Genomic DNA, 16284 nt, shown 5'->3' on the forward strand with positions numbered 1-16284 from the left:
GGTATCAACTCTATATCCATCAGGATGCAGTCAGGAGAGAAAAACCACAGAGTAACTTGAACAGGGAAAGTTTAATATAGAGAATTACTGGCTTTAACAGTGAACTGGAATAATGAGGGCTTCACTGGTAAAATGTTTCTGAATTGACTGGAAATCCATCTGGGGTGCTGGGGAACGTTATTCCCAGAGAGGTGCCTCAGTGGAGGCGCTGTGTCTCCTACACAACTTCTGAGGGCTGGAGGGTGCCAAGGGCAGCTGCTGACCACCTGGTGCTTCAGGAGCTGGGTCCTGGGGAAGCCACATGCACTGCGGGGTCCAGAGGCAGAAGCACAACCAACAGGAACCAGGAAGGAGGCACCTTTCCTCCTATAATGCCTGTTTGGTGCCCTCTACTGACAAAGCTTATCCCCTTTCAAAAAACAGCTGACCAAAAAAGCTGAATTTGGAACGTAAAGTCAATAAATCCATAACCAGCAATACCATGGGGCCTGGGGTGTGCTGGCCTTTAGTGAGTGGAGTGGGGCGAAGGATGCTGCACGTCCTGCAGTGAGCAGAGCGGCCCCGCACGGGGGAGAACCATCCCTGTAAAGCGTCAGTAGTAGCCCGTGTCAGTCAGGGTCCCTGCAAGAATATGGCAGTGCACTCACATAAGGACAGTGTGAGAAGAGTCTCTTGACGAGGTGAGTGTGGCTCTCTGCGGCTACTGACAGCCTGAGCCTTTACCTCCCCAGGCCTGAAGAGGGGCATGGAAAGGGCTGCCTGACAGGGTGGCAGCAGCTGTGACCTTTAGCCAAGGGCAGCCAGGAATAAATACTGGGAACTCTCTCCCTTTGACTGGCCAGCACCACTCCCCCACCCCACCACTCACCCCACCACTTCTGGAAGCCAGAAGTGTGGCGAGCTACCAGACATTCCATGCAGCCCGCTGAGAAGCCATGCAAGTGGGGACAGGGCTGAAGGCTAGGCAGGGACAGGGCTGGCTGTGTCCTGAGGCTGCTCCTCCAGTGCTGACTTCAGGCCCTCGGCCCAGTCGACCCCCACAACCTTGCAATTGGGCAGCATCTCCTCCACCAAGATCTGAGTGAGGCCAGGGTTGGACACAGCAGGGAGGTCCGAGATGTCCAGCCTGCGGAGGTTCCTGAAAAGGGGCGAGGAGGACAGGAAGCCAGGGTAAGGACAGCGTGTGTGTGTGTGTGTGTGTGTGTATGTGTGTGTAGGGAGGCAGTGTGTGTGTGTGTGTGAAGGACAGCGTGTGTGTAGGGAGGCTGTGTGTGTGTGTGTGTGTGTGCGCGCGTGTGTGTGTGTGGAGGTACTGGCCCCAAATTTCAACCTTAGCTTCCTAAAATGAAATCTTTATAGCTGTCCAGGCACATGAAGCCCACTGTGTTAATTGCAAATATGCAACTCTAGCTCCTGCTGTTCTGCAACAGCATCGATATCACAGAGTTTTGACTAAAACAAAAAGGAAGAAAAACCAGGAGTCATTTAATTCTTCCAGAGACTCACCGTGACTGCTCATCTACCACAAATACTCTAGGTTTGTGATGGAGGCAGGGGGATATGAGAACTGCCCAACATTGCCCCTCCCCACTTCCTCTCCTGCATCTGTGTTAGGTGGGAGAGGTGCCTGGATACGGGGCCCAGCCTGAGCTGAGGTCTCACTGGAGGTGGTGGAGGCAGGCGAGGCCCCGTTCGGAGACTCGGGGACAACCGGCCAGCGACAGCTCCTGCAACGAGTCGGCCAGTGGGTAGAGGCGGCTGAGACACCAGTCATCCACGTGGGAGCAGCGCTGCAGCGACAAGGACTGGAGCTCCTTCAGGAGGACTGTGGTGGGGAGAGGGTGGGATGGCACCAGGAGCCTTTCTGGAGCCTATCACCAAAGGGAAAACATAGAGGCCTGTCCCATCTCCACCCCACTGCACTCACGGAGGTTGTCCAGGCCCTCGTAGTTGATGTCACAGTCACTGGCATCCACAGCTTCCACAGGCACTTCACGGAAATTCCAGAACTCCTGAGAGAAATGGCCATACTTATCTGGCCTGATCCACTCCTTGTCTCGAAACCTGTAAACGGGAGAGGGAGTGTCAGCAGGACACCCGAACCTGCCCCAGGCCTCCAGCCTTTTCAGAACCTTCCCCAGCCCTATATAATATGTATAGGTCACCCTTGACATAACTAACTCCATCTTAGAAAAAGACTCCATCTGGCTGTGCGCAGTGGCTCACGCCTGTAATCCCAGCACTACGGGAGGCTGAGGCGAGAGAATCACTTGAGTTCAAGGGTTTGAGACCAGCCTAGGCAACATAGTGAGACCTCGTCTCTATGAAAAAATACAAAAATTGGCTGGCTGCGATGGCTCACGCCTGTAGTCCCAGCACTTTGGGAGGCCGAGGTGGGCGGACTACGAGGTCAGGAGATCGAAACCATCCTGGCTAATACACAGTGAAACCCCATCTCTACTAAAAATACAAAAAAATCAGCTGAGCGTGGTGGCAGGCGCCTGTAGTTCCAGCTTCTCGGGAGGCTGAGGCAGGAGAATCGCTTGAACCTGGGAGGCAGAGCTTGCAGTGAGCCGAGATCACGTCACTGCACTCCAGCCTGGGTGACAGAGCGAGACTCCATCTCAAAAAAAAAGGAAAGTTGCAAGTTGCAAAAATTAGCTGGGCTTGGTGGCTCGCACCTGTGGTCTCAGCTACTTGGGAGGCTGAGGTGGGAGGATTGCTTGAACCCAGGAGGTCGAGGCTGTAGTGAGTTGTGATCATGCCACTGTCCTCCAGCCTGGGAGACCCTGTCTCAAAACAAAACAAAAAAAAAGGAATGTTTTGCCAGTTTTACATACCTAGAAACTGAGGGTCAGCGAGATTACAGATAACATAAGAGCAAAGAGGTAAAATGCAAGAATCCTTGTAGATGGGCAAAAGTTAAGGGACATTTTCAAACATGTATACTGTTTCTAAGGAAGTTGCCAGAGGAAGTGCTCAAACCAGATGAAGGGGTAGATGAAGTCTATGTGAACTGTCTTTTCCAAAAAAGAAAAAAAGCAAAGGAAAGAGAAAGGGAAGGAGAAAGGAGGTGGGGAAGGAGGAAAGAAAGAAAAACATTATTCAGCACAGGCCAGGCGCCGCCAGTGGCTCACGCCTGTAATCCCCAGCACTTTGGGAGGCCGAGGTGGGTAGATCACTTGAGGTCAGGGGTTGGAGACCAGCCTGGCCAACATGATAAAACCCTGTCTCTACCAAAAATAAAAAAAATTAGCGGGGCGTGGTAGTGTGTGCCTATAATCCCAGGTACTTGGGAGGCTGAGGCAGGAGAATTGCTTGAACCCAGGAGGTGGAGGTTGCAGTGAGCCGAGATTGTGCCACTGCACTCTAGCCTGGGTGACAAGAGCAAGACTCTGTCTCAAAAAAAAAAAAAAAAAAAATTATTGAGCACATATGCATTGCTAGCCTCTTAACATTGCAAAACCACAGTCAATCTCTCACTCTCTCTGACAGGGTCCCACTGGGTAGCTGGGATTGCAGGCATGCACCACCACACCTGGGTAATTTTGTATTTTGGTAGAGACGAGGTTTCACTATGTTGCCCAGGCTGATCTTGAACTCCTGGGCTCAAGTGCTGTACCTGCCTTGGCCTCTCAAAGTGCAAAGGCGTGAGCTACCATGCCCAGCCATTATTATTTTGAGACACAGTCTTGCTCTGTTGCCCAGGCTGGAGTGCAGTGGCATGATCTCAGCTCACTGCAACCTCTGCATCCTGGCTTCTAAGGGATTCTCGTGCCTCAGCCTCCTAAGTAGCTGGGATTACAGGCGTGCGCCACCATGCCAAGCTAATTTTGTATTTTTAGTAGAGACAGGGTTTCACCATGTTGGCTAGGCTGGTCTGGAACTCCTGACTTCAGATGATCCACCAACCTCGGCCTCCCAAAGTGCTGGGATTACAGGTGTGAGCCACTACGCCCGGCCTATTATTATTTTTTGTGACAAGGTCTCACTGTATTGCCCAGGCTAGAGTTCAGTGGTGTGACTACAGCTCATTGTAGCCTCCTGGGCTGAAGCGATTCTCCCGCCTTAGCCTCCTGAGTAGCTGGGACCACAGGCATGTGCCACCACACCTGGCTAATTTAAAACATTTTTTGTAGAGACAGGGTCTCACAAAGCTGCTGAGGCTGTTCTCAAACTCCTGTCCTCAAGTGACCTTCCTGTCTCGGCCTCCCACAGTGCTGGGATTAGAGACATGAGCCAGTGTGCCCAGCTCCGTTTTTTTTTTTTTTTTTTTTTGACACTTTTGAGACGGAGTCTTGCCCTGTCCCCCAGGCTGGAGTGCACTGGTATGATCTTGGCTCACTGCAACCTCCACCCCTCCTGGGTTCATGCGAATTTCCTGCCTCAGCCTCCCCAGTAGCTGGGATTACAGGCACCTGCCACCACGCCCAGCTAAGTTTTGTATTTTTAGTAGAGACGGGGTTTCGCCATTTTGGCCAAGCTGCTCTCGAACTCCTGACCTCAGGTGATCCGCCCACCTTGGCCTCCCAAAGCGTTGGGATTACAGGCGTGAGCCACCATGCCTGGCCCCCGTTCAGTCTTTATAGCAAACCTTGTGGGTTAGAAATGATCACCATCCCATTTTACACGTGACAAAACTGAAGCTCAGGAACAAGTCCCAAGCCACACAGCCAGGAGGCAGCAGAGACCAGGGGACTCTGAAGCCTGTGTGACTGCAGAACCTGGATGTTAGAGAGATACCCCACCACCTGCCCCCAGCCCATTCTAACACCTTAGCGGTCATACTTGACTGCGCCTCCCTGCTTCAGGATGAAAAAGGCACCTGCGCCGTATGGACCATGTTGCTTCTCCAGCCAGGTGTAAGATCTGCAGAGAAAATGGTAGCTAAGGGTGAGGCCTGGGGACCACCACAGCCCTTACGATGCCCCAGTGCTGTTAAGAGGGGCAGAGTCCAGAGAACCAGGCACGCAGACAGACTCAGTCAGGCTGAAAATATTTATTGCCCACCTCCTAAGTGTTGGGCACTGGGGGCAAAGTGGTGACCAAGGCAGGTAACTTCCCTGCCCAGTCTGGAGATTACTGCAGTAATCCAAGCTATTATACAGGGAGAAACAGACAACAACCCAGGAAATAACAGCGAATTGCAGAGAATGTCAATTCCATGACCAAACAAAGCAGAGAGGCTGACTGTGAGGGGCAGGGGTAGGGTGGGGATGGTGGAGGCTAACTGAGTTTGGGTGTTAATTGGAGGAGGTGACTTTTGAACAGGGATTTGAGTGGTGAGAAGGAACAGAGTATAAAGGCTCAGAGACTCGAATTAGGATGGTTGAATAAATAAGAAATAGGGATGTCATGCTGACGGGGCCAGTGGAGTCCTGGTAGGGGGTCTCAAAGCTCAGTGGGTGCTATATTTTAGGCCTTGGAGACTGGCTCTCATTCGAAGGTTTTGAGCTGGTGATGATAAGATTCCTTCAGCTGCTTTGTAGATTATAAAAAACTATGGGACAGGCCAGGTGTGGTGGCTCACGCCTGTAATCCCAGCACTTTGGAAGGCCGAGGCGGGTGGATCATCTGAGGTCAGGAGTTCGAGACCAGCCTGGCCAACATGGTGAAACCCCATCTCTACTAAAAGTAGAAAAATGAGGCGTGGTGGCGCCCACCTGTAATCCCACCTACTTGGGAGGCTGAGGCAGGAGAATCACTTGAACCCGGGAGGTGGAGGTTGCAATGAGCCATGATCACACCACTGTACTCCAGCATGTGCGACAGAGTGAGACTCCGTCTCAAACAAAACAAAACAAATTTTGGCGGGGTGTGATGGCTCATGCCTGTAATCCCAGCACTTTGGGAGGCCGAGGCGGGTGGATCACCTGAGGTCAGGAGTTCGAGAGCAGCCTGGCTAACATGGCGAAAACCCGTCTCTACTAAAAATACAAAAATTAGCTGGGCCTGGGTAGTCCCAGCTACTCGGGAGGCGGAGGCAGGAGAATTGTTTGAACTGGGAGGTGGAGGTTGCAGTGAGCTTAGATTGCGCCACTGCACTCCAGCCTGGGAGACAGAGCAAGACTCCATCTCGGAAAAAAAAAAAAAGAGTATGGGAACAAAAAACCAGTTAGGAGATTATTGAGTGATTCAACTACAAAGGATCAGGCTACAAATGGTGAAGGCAGTGAGAACTGGTCAAATCTGAGATATTCTAGTATTTTATTGATGGTCTGGATGTGGAGGGCAGGGAAGCAAAGAGAGGGATTAGGGATGACGCCTTAGAATTTGGCCTGAACAACTGGGTGGGCAGCACCAGTGTTTACTGGAATGGGAAGGCTTGGGAGTGAGCAGATGTTTTTAGGGGAGAAATCAGGGTTTGGCTTTAGCCATGTTAGGTTTGAGATGCCAGTCAGACACTGAGTGGAGCTGGTGAGTGGCAAGCTGCCTATGTGAGCTGGAGTCCTTGAGAAGGGTACAGCCTGGAGATGGAGCTGCAAGAGACATCAAGGCTGGCACTGGAAGCCACAGTGCTGCCTGGGAATGGCAAGGACAGGACCTGGGCTCTGGTGGGCCAAGGTCTCCGCAGGGTCTTGCAGGCCAGGGATTCTCACCGATTTTTCTTATGCACCTTGTACATCTCCCTTTGCAGCAAGTAATCCCTCAGAGCCTCCACGTCGTAGAAATAGTTGGCCAGGAACTGGAGTATTGTCCTTTCCTTCTTCTGATTGCCCTCTGGGGCCACTGCCCCACCCAGGCGATGGATGCCCCTGATACGCCCATTCCACATGGGGGCCACCAGGCGCAGGGACTGGGGAGGGGGAGAGGAAAGGAGCTGAGCCTGGGGCCTCCTGGGAGACACAGAGCTGGATCCCCCAGTTCTTGCTCCATGGACCTCAATCCCTCTGCTTCCCAACTCACCCTAAGTTCTTCCTTCAAAACTTCAAAACTGTCTTTGAGATTCCAAAAATTTCCCCATGTTTTTTCCAAGTTCCTCCTCCCCTTAGTGAACCCTAAATTATCTCCTTGACTAGCCATATATTGTTGATTTCCCTAAATTCTTCCTCTAACTTTCCCCCAAACCCTTATCACTCAAAACCTGCATTATTTGACCTCTTAATTTCCCACAGATTTGCCCCTTAATTACCCAATTCTTCTCCTGGGGTTTTCCCAAATGACTCATTTCTTTCCCCAAAATATAATCTTAAAAACTTATCTCCAAACCTCATGGAGAGGGGGCTCTGAGCAATCCCTAAACCCAACCAAGCTTGTCCAACCCGCCGCCTGCATGCAGCCCAACACAAACATGCAAACTTTCTTAAAACATTAGGAGGATTTTTTTTGTGATTTTCTTTTGTGGCTTATCAGTTATGGTTAGTGTATTTTATGTGTGGCCTAAGACAATTCTTCTTCGAACAACGTGGCCCAGGGAAGCCAAAAGATTGGACACCCCTGAACCGACAAGGGTAAAAAAAGCTTGAGCTTTGAAGAGGAGAGTAAGAAAGTGGAGGGGTGTGGCCACTGGGAAGAAGCCCCCAAACTCTTCAATTTTGCTTTCAAGGTCTCCTCTTAATCTACCCTAATTTCTCTTTGCTTTAACCAAATTCTTTTTTTTTTTTTTTTTTTCAAATTCTCTCGATAGTTTTACCCAAACCCTTACTTTCCTCAAAAATTTAAAGCTGCCAACCCCTTTAATTTTCCCTAAATTCATTCCTTGATTTTAAATCCTCTGAAAGAATATCTCAAATTCTCTTAATTTCACCCAGATCATGCCCTTGGAACCCCCAAATTGACCTCTTGGTTCCCCCACCCATCATGCTTTTGAGTTTTCTGTAAAAATTCGTCAATCTCCCATTAACTTTCCTTACATTTATCCTTCGGTCTTCTAAGACAAAATCCCACATCCTTGAACAATCCCTTCCAAGCCCTCTTATCCTACAGGCCCCACCCTTGCCTGTCCATTAGCTCCTTGTGTCATCCCTCCCTCTGACTGGTTAGTCGCGTCGCTCTTCGGAAGCCACTCCCTCATCCCCATGGGATACTCTCAGCCAAGTCCCTGCCTCCTCTCGCTCGCTAAAGCGTCTCCTCCGCCTGCGACCCCCGCAGATCCTTCCTGGCCCCCAGTAGCCACAGGTTTGCACTCCCAGTACGGGGCTTGCCAGGCTTAGCCTGCTGCCTCACGGCTCTTTGCTCTCGTGGCCGCCAACAGAGGCCCTGAATGCGGAGGCTGTGGAGCAGACTTCAAATTTGGGGCTCTAGGAACTCCAGTCACTTACCGCCCAGGGAGCCGCCATCTTGCTAAGGTTTCGTAACCGGAAGGGGCCGGTCTTATCCCACTCTCCTGGTTCAGCGCGAACTTATTCTCCTGTGGCCACGCCCCGCATTTTCTAACCGTCCTCTTAAAGGTGCACGCACTTTTTACTCTTCAAGGGTTTAGGGATTGCTCACAGCGCCCTCTCGCTGAGCTTCAAAACGAGACACAGGTCGGGCGCGGTGGCTCACGCACCTGTGAACCCAGCACTTTGTGGAGGCCGAGGCAAGAGTATCGCTTGAAGCCAGGAGTTCGAGACCAGCCTGGACAACATAGGGGAGACCTTATCTCCACAAAAAAATAGGGAAACCTTATATCCACAAAAAATAAAATGTTAGCCGGGCGTGGTGGTGCACGCCTGTGGTCCCAGCTACTCATGAGGCTGAGGTGGGGGGATCACTTGAGCCGGGGAGATCGAAGTTGCAGTGAGCTGTGATTGCGCCACTGCACTCCAGCCTGGGCGACAGAGCGAGACGCTGTCTCTTAAAACAAAAAATTGAAAAACCAAACAAACCTCAGGACTCCACAATCTTTCCCTAGGAGAAGATGGGGTGTCCTTCCCAGCAGAGTACCTTTCTTTCCTGACTGCAATTGCAGTCTCCCCGAGCTTTCTTGTTCTTCCAGCTTCCACTCACTACCTCCTTAAAACAGGGAATGAGGGGGCTGAAAAGCTGACCACGTCATTTTTTAAAATTAGGGTCAGGTAAGAGAAAGAGTGGGTGAAGAGGTTAGACTTCAAGGTTAGAGACTGAGGTGAGATCTCAAGACCAGTTTGGAGTTGAAAGCTAGATCGCAGCATGAAGAGCCATTGTGAAGTCTTGTGGATAGAATTATTCATTCATTCATTCCAAGAATATTTACTGAGTACCTACCACGTGATGGCAGGCACTGTTCTAGGTGCCGAGGTTACCATGGTGAGCAGGACAGACCCAGTCCCTCTCTCAGGGAGTGAACATTCTGGGCTGGGAGAGGATGGATATGGGAGAGGATGGATAAGAAACAAAGGAATCAGCAAGGCAATTTTGATAAGAAGCAGATAAAAAAAGTGACTGGGGCGTAGGGCCATCAGCGAAGGCCTCTCTGAAGCGGTGACATTGAAGTGGAAGTGAATGATAAGGAAAGAGCCATTCAAAGATCTAGGGGAAAAGTGCTGCAGGGAGAGGTAGCCTCTACAGCAGAGAGGCCTTGAGGTGGGAACCAGCTTGCAGACGAGATAGGAGACTGGGTTGAGAGGTGGGCAGGGGCTGACGATGCAGGCCTGGTAGGGTTTTATTCTATTCACAGTGGGAAGAAGGGAGTGTCAAAATCGGATTTGCATTTTGTAAAGATTATTTTTACCAGATGGAGAATGTACCTTAGAGCAGCAGTCCCCAACCGTTTTGTTACCAGGGACTGGTGTCGTGGAGGACAATTTTTCCATAGACCAGGGGGTGGGGGGTGGGGTGGGGATGGTTTTGGGATGAAACTGTTTCACCTGAGATCATCAGGCATTAGATTCTCATAAGGAGCGGGCAGCCTAGATCCCCCACATGCACAGTTCACAATAGGGTTTGCCTCCTATGAGAATCTAATGCCACTGCTGATGTGACAGGAGGTGGATGGAGCTCAGGCGGTAATATTCACTTACCCGCTGCTCATCTCGTGATGTGCGGCCCCGTTCCTAACAGGCCAGGGGCTGCTACTGGTACTTGGCCCAGGGACTGGGGACCCTTGCCTTAGAGGGCAAGGGTGGACGCAGGGGACCAGTACAAGAGGCTACTGCAGCAGTCTAGGCAAGAGATGAATGGGGATGGGGCAGAGGAAATGGTGAGAAGTGCTCAAATCCTGGGTCTATTTTGAAGATTAAGCCAACAAATTGAGAAACTAAAAGCGGACTGGTGTGGCTGTGCACATGAGGAAACTGGAAGGGCAGCAGGTTTAGGAGGGTGAGTGTGGCGGCTGAATAACGGACCCTCTCCCCGACAGATACTCATACCTGTGAATCCCTGGACGCTGTGACTATGTTACTTTCTATGGTAAAAGGCACTTGAGGCAGGGCGTGGTGGCTCATGCCTGTAACCCCAGCACTTTGGGAGGCCAAGGCGGGTGAATCACCTGAGGTCGGGAGTTCGATACCAGCCTGGCCAACATGGTGAAACGCTGTTTCTACTAAAAGTACAAAAATTAGCCGGGCGTGGTCGTGCATGCCTGTAATCCCAGCTACTCTGGAGACTGAGGTGGCAGGATCGCTTGAACCTAGGAGGTGGAAGTTGCAGTGAGGTTGCAGTGAGCCGAGATCACGCACTGCACTGTAGCCTGGGCGACAGAGTGAGACTCTGTCTCCAAAAAAAAAAAAAAAAAAAAAAAGAAACTTTGAAGATGCGACGAAGTTAAGAATCTTGAGATGGGGAGATTACCATGGGCAATTGGGTAGGACCAATGTAATCATGAGGGGCCTGTCAGAGGGAGATGGGAGGGTCAGCATCAACAGGATATGTGATGATCACAGATAGAGAAGTTGGGGTGATGAAGGAAAGAGCTAAGAGCCAAGGAAGGCAGATGACGTCTAGAAACTGGAAGGGACTAAGAAATAGGCTGTCATCTAGAGACTCCAGAAAGGACCCAGCCCTGTGCACCCACCTTAGACTTCTGACCTCCAGAACTCTAACGGTGACTTTGTGTTGTTTTAAGATTGTGGTCATTTGTTACAGCAGCAACAGGAAATGCAGCCAATGATGGGGCTCCCAACTGAGAGTTCTGTTTTGACCACATTCACGTTGAGGTGTCTGAGACACCCTGGTGGCGCTGAAGTAGAGGAGCGGTAGGACTTATCTCCTGGTCCGGAGAGGATAGAATAAATAAAGTGGCCGGAACCAGCAAATGGCATAAAGGCAACCTCTCATTGCCCTCACTGCTCATCAGCTTAAGGCACTCCCACCAGCGCCATGACAGTTTACAAATGCCATGACAACACCCAGAAGTTACCACCCCTTTTCTAGATTTCTGAATAACACACCCCTTAATTTGCATGTAGTTAAAAGTGGGTATAAATACTGCCAGCCAACAGCCCACGTGCTGCTACTCTGGGTAGCCCTACTCTTCAAGGAGCAGTCCTGCTGTACACAGCCGCTTCAGTAAACCTGCTTTCTTCCACTGCTTGCTCACTTGCTCTTGAATTCTTTGCTGAGTGGAGCCAAGAAACCTCCATTCTTTGCTGAGTGGAGCCAAGAAACCTCCGGGGCTAAGCCCCAATTTGGGGACTCATCTGCCCTGCATCAGGGCTGCAGAGTTAGGGTGTGGAACTCAAGGGAGAGATCAGGACTGAGGTCAAACACTTGGAAGCCAGTGACATATACATGAAATTGGCTGGGCCTGGTGGCTCACGCTTGTAATCCCAGCACTTTGGGAGGCCGAGGTGGGCAGATCACCTGAGGTCAGGGGTTTGAGACCAGCCTGGCTAACATGGTGAAACCCTGTCTCCACTAAACATGCAAAAATTTGCCAGGTGTGGTGGTATGCACCTGTAACCCCAGCTGCTCAGGAGGCTGAGGCAGGGGAATCGCTTGAACCCGGGAGGCGGATGTTGCAGTGAGCCAAGATTGCACCACTGCAGTCCAGCCTGGGTGACAGAGCGAGACTCCGTCTCAAAAAAAAAAAAAAAAAAAAAAATATATATATATATATATATATATATATATATATATAATTTAATTTAATTAATTAATTCATTTGTTTATTTTAAGATGGAGTCTTGCTCTGTCTCCAGGTTGGAGTGCAGTGGCGCGATCTCGGCTCACTGCAACCTCCGCCTCCCGGGTTTAAGCTATTCCCCTGCCTCAGCCTCCCAAGTAGCTGGGACTACAGGCGTGCGCCAGCATGCCAAGCTAATTTTTTGTGTTTTACTAGAGACGGGGTTTCACCATGTTGCCAGGATGGTCTCGATCTCCTGACCTCGTGATCTACCATTTTATATATATATATATATAGGCACGTTGGGTCTGAAGGAAGGGTCCGAGGCCGAGAGAGGCCTGCAGTGCTTCCCAGACTTTTCCACAGCAGAAGCCCTCACCCTCAACGGGGATAGTATACCCATAGGCAAGTCCAGGGTCAGCAGAATTGGCTGCTCAGCCCTAGGCCAGCAGCCTGGACACAGGCACTCCAGCTGAGGGGTTGCTGTCTTGGTGCCCCTGGGAGCCATTCCTGCCCCCAAAGGCACACTGGTGGGAAAGCCCTGGGATGATCCGTGCCAAGAGGATAAGCAAGGACCAAGCTATGGGCAAGCCAGAGGTCAAATGGAGGCTGGGGAGAGGCTGGAGAGGTGGTGGTGGTGGGGGGCAGGTGGAAGGACAGAGGGTGCCAGGCATCTACAGACACTGAGCCCCCCTGAGGGGTCAGGCCTGAGACAGGCAGGGAGGGGTGGAGTTTGACTTCTGCAAGAGGATATGTTTGAACCCTGTGAGCAGAGTTGAGGTTAGACTTCAGAAGGAAAAACAAAAGCACAAGGCCAGCTGATTCTCTCTGAAGAGTGGACTTTGGGATACCTTTGCCAGGAACCCGTATCCCACTCCCTCTGCCCTTTACTCTCCACCACACACACAGCTCCCCAGGGGACCAGGCCACCCTGGACCTTGCTACTTCCTGCTCCTGGCAGCCATAGCTCAGAGACGATGGAGTTGTGGAGGCAGCTAAGTCAGGCTGGACTGGTGCCTCCGGGGCTGGGCCCACCCCCCCAGGCCCTGAGGGAGGCCTCCCCTGTGGAAATCCCTGGTCAGACCCTCAGGACTGCAGGGGCAGACACTGGAGGTGCCTGGGATAGTCTGCTGTGGATCAGGGAGGAGCTGGTGAGTGAGGGGTTGGAAAGGGAAAGAGAAAGAGAGAGAGGAAATGAGAATGAATGGAAATGAACAAAAATAGAGAAGGCCAGAGATTGAAAGACAGAATCTGAGAGACAGAAGCAGAGACATGAGAGGCATGTACAGACACAGAGAGACAGACATAGACTGAGGGACGGGAACAGAGGTAGGGACAGGGAGATCCCAAAAGAGAGGGACAGAGGTGGGAAGCAGAGACTGAGAGCAGGAACAGAGACAGAGACAGACTGAATTTGAGAAAGTTGGGGAGGGCGGAGAGAGGGCAAACGAGAGAAAGAGAGCCAAAGGCAGGGGCAGAGAAATGGCAAAACATAAAGACAGAGAGACAGGGGCGTGGAAAGACAAAAAATAAATGGGGACAGAGACAGACAAAGGGAAACAGGGACAGAGATAGGTAAGAGAGGGAGGAGACATATTACTGAGAGAGAGAAAAGTCAGGGACAACGAAATGGAGAGACAAAGACAGAGACAGAGTTAGAGATCAAGAGACACTCTGAGAAGCAGGGAGGCAGTTAGGGTCCACGGGCACAGTGAGGACCCTGCCCAGGCGCCGTGGCCAGGACATGAGTTGGGACCTGCTGTCACCCAGGTCCTGGAGAGACCCCTTGCTCTCTGGGGTGGCATCCCTGTGACGTCCCCTTCCTCCCGGCAGGGGAACCTGCGCCGAGTGGATGTCCAGCTGCTGGGACAGCTGTGCAGCCTGGGGCTGGAGATGGGGGCGCTGCGGGAGGAACTGGAGGAGAGCAGCAAGGAACAAGAGGAAGATCAAGAGCCCCAGAGGAAGCAGGAGGAGGAACACCTGGAGGCCCGCCCAGCCCCACATCCCCCTGACTTTGAGATGATGATCTGAGGCTCTGCCAGTGGATTTAGGTTGACATACAAATAAGATGCAAATGTATGCAAAGGGGAGGGGAGATTTGCAGGTCAAATCAGATGTGGAATCAAGTATACGCCTTTAGTAAGTGCTTTCTCTGAAGGTGCCTGCAATGATATTTAGGCATTGGCCTATGAGCTATGGGTGTGTTTGCAGATGACATGAGGATGTGTTTGGAGGTGATGTGGAGGTTGTAGAGAAGTTGCAGGTGCTTTTGCAGATGAGCCCCAGGTGTGCTGCTGAGATAGGGATCTCTGCACATATGATGGTGATGCATACAGATGCGATTTCAGATCAACGCTGTCTGGTACGGTAGCCACCGGACACACATGGCTATTTAGTGCTTGAAACATGGGGACTGCAAATTGAGTTGTGCTGTGAGTGTAAAATACACACCAAATGTTAAAGGCTTAGTATGATGAAAAGAACATAAGACATCTCAATAATTTTTAGATTACTTGTTGAAATAATAATATTTTAAGCATATCAGTATTAGTAAAAATATTACTAAAATTATTTTCACCTGTTTTTAAATTTTGTTGTGTGTATTGTTCCCCTTCCTGTGTCCATGTGTTCTCATTCCTTTTTTTTTTTTTTTTTGAGATGGAGTCTCGCTCTGTTGCCCAGGCTGGAGTGCAGTGGTGTGATCTCGGCTCATTGCAACCTCCACCTCTTGGGTTCAAGCCATTCTCCTGCCTCAGCCTCCCGAGTAGCTGGGATTACAGGTGCACGCCACCACACCCAACTAATTTTTGTATTTTTAGTAGAGACGGGGTTTCACCATATTGGTCACGCTGGTCCCGAACTTCTGACCTCATGATCCGCCCGCCTCAGCTTCCCAAAGCGCTGGGATTACAGGCGTGAGCCACCTTGCCCAGCCTCATTGTTGTGTTTACAAAGCAATTTCTAGTTGGAAGTGAGAGTCTTTTCAGAGAAGTGAAATATTGACAGAGGAGGTGCTGATTCCTTTCCACGGGAGTTTTCTCCTTAAAAATAAGCAGCTTCAACTTTGGGAGGCCGAGGCTGGGAAATCACTTGAGGTCAGGAGTTTCAGACCAGCCTGGCCAACACGGTGAAACCCCATCTCTACTAAAAATACAAAAATTAGCTGGGTGTGGTGGCACGCGCCTGTAATCCCAGCTACTGGGGAGGCTGTGGCACAAGAATCGCTTGAACCCGGGAGGCGGAGGCTGCAGTAAGCTGAGATCACACCACTGCATTCCAACCTGGGAGACAGAGAGATACTCTATCTCAAAAACAATAACAACGAAAAACCAAGCTGCTTCCTTTTGTCCAGTGGAGACCCCAGGATTAGGGTGGGGTGCAGGACTGGGGTTTAGGGGTTCAGGCTCCATACCCAGCCTGGTCCTCATTAGCTAACCTGAGCCAGGTCTGCAGCTGGTGTCAGTGCTGCTGTTTGGGGTTTGGGGAGAACATTTAAGTCACGCCTAGCAGCCAGGGAACGGGGAAGGACACCCCACAGAGCATGCAAGTGGCAGGGCGTTCTCTCCCTCTCTTGGCACTCTAGACAGAGGCCTGGGGAGTCTGGGGGTCTTTTGGCAGCTACATCTAGACAGTAAGGGTCATGGGGAATGAGGATGTTGGATGCCCTGGCCCCAGGGTCTGGGTCATGCTTCACAAGTGCCAGTGTCCTGTGTCTCTTGGGGAGAAAGAGATGAGTAGGGGGTACAAGGGAGAGGCTGGTGGGGCGACTTGTAACAGGTGCTCACTATTCAAGAACAGCATGAGGCCGGGCGCGGTGGCTCACGCCTGTAATCCCAGCACTTTGGGAGGCCGAGGCGGGCAGATCACGAGGTCAGGAGATCGAGACCATCCTGGCTAACACAGTGAAACTCCATCTCTACTAAAAATACAAAAACATTAGCCGGGCATGGTGGCGGGTGCCTGTAGTCCCAGCTACTCAGGAGGCTGAGGCAGGAGAATGGCGTGAACCCGGGAGGTGGAGCTTGCAGTGAGCTGAGATCGCACCACTGCACTCCAGCCTGGGCGACAGAGCGAGACTCCGTCTCAAAAAAAAAAAAAAAAAAAAAGAACGGCATGGAGGATGGACTCGATGTTTAAGGGGAGTTGCCCTAATCCCATGGCCTGGGCCAGAGAGGTGAAATCTATGGAAGAGAGTGGGAGTTTGGGTGAAGGGGGCCAGCCTCACCAGTACTGTCCTCAGCACCACACTAACTGAGCTCCTTCCAGCAGTGACCAAGTCTGTACCAGGCCTGTCCTTCCGGATCTCCCAGACCAGTGGG

General features: G+C 51.2%; 2 protein-coding genes across 5 annotated transcripts; one reads left to right on the top strand and one right to left on the bottom strand.

Annotated features, from left to right (window-relative positions):
• Positions 1–52: 52 nt before the first annotated feature.
• Positions 53–8312, bottom strand: DMAC2 (distal membrane arm assembly complex 2). 4 transcript variants are annotated; one of them, XM_003270333.3, is made up of 6 exons: positions 8262–8312; positions 6600–6796; positions 4789–4869; positions 1928–2064; positions 1663–1825; positions 53–1138 (listed from the first exon to the last, which is right to left on the bottom strand). In XM_003270333.3, exons 1-6 carry the CDS (start codon positions 8277–8279, stop codon positions 961–963), a joined length of 774 nt encoding a protein of 257 aa, XP_003270381.1. In that variant the 5' UTR covers positions 8280–8312; the 3' UTR covers positions 53–960. The 4 variants fall into 4 exon arrangements, with proteins under 4 accessions (XP_003270381.1, XP_003270383.1, XP_004091046.1 ...); XM_003270335.3 differs by lacking the exon at positions 4789–4869 and having other exon boundaries at positions 8262–8310; XM_004090998.2 differs by lacking the exon at positions 1663–1825 and having other exon boundaries at positions 1014–1138.
• A 4622-nt stretch (positions 8313–12934) lies between these two features.
• ERICH4 (glutamate rich 4) lies at positions 12935–14536 on the top strand. The gene is made up of 2 exons (XM_003270330.4): positions 12935–13116; positions 13799–14536. Exons 1-2 carry the CDS (start codon positions 12943–12945, stop codon positions 13994–13996), a joined length of 372 nt encoding a protein of 123 aa, XP_003270378.1. The 5' UTR covers positions 12935–12942; the 3' UTR covers positions 13997–14536.
• The last annotated feature ends 1748 nt before the right edge of the window (positions 14537–16284 follow it).

This window comes from Nomascus leucogenys, chromosome 17 (assembly GCF_006542625.1).
Source record: "Nomascus leucogenys isolate Asia chromosome 17, Asia_NLE_v1, whole genome shotgun sequence".
In the NCBI taxonomy this organism is placed as follows: Eukaryota; Metazoa; Chordata; class Mammalia; order Primates; family Hylobatidae; genus Nomascus; species Nomascus leucogenys.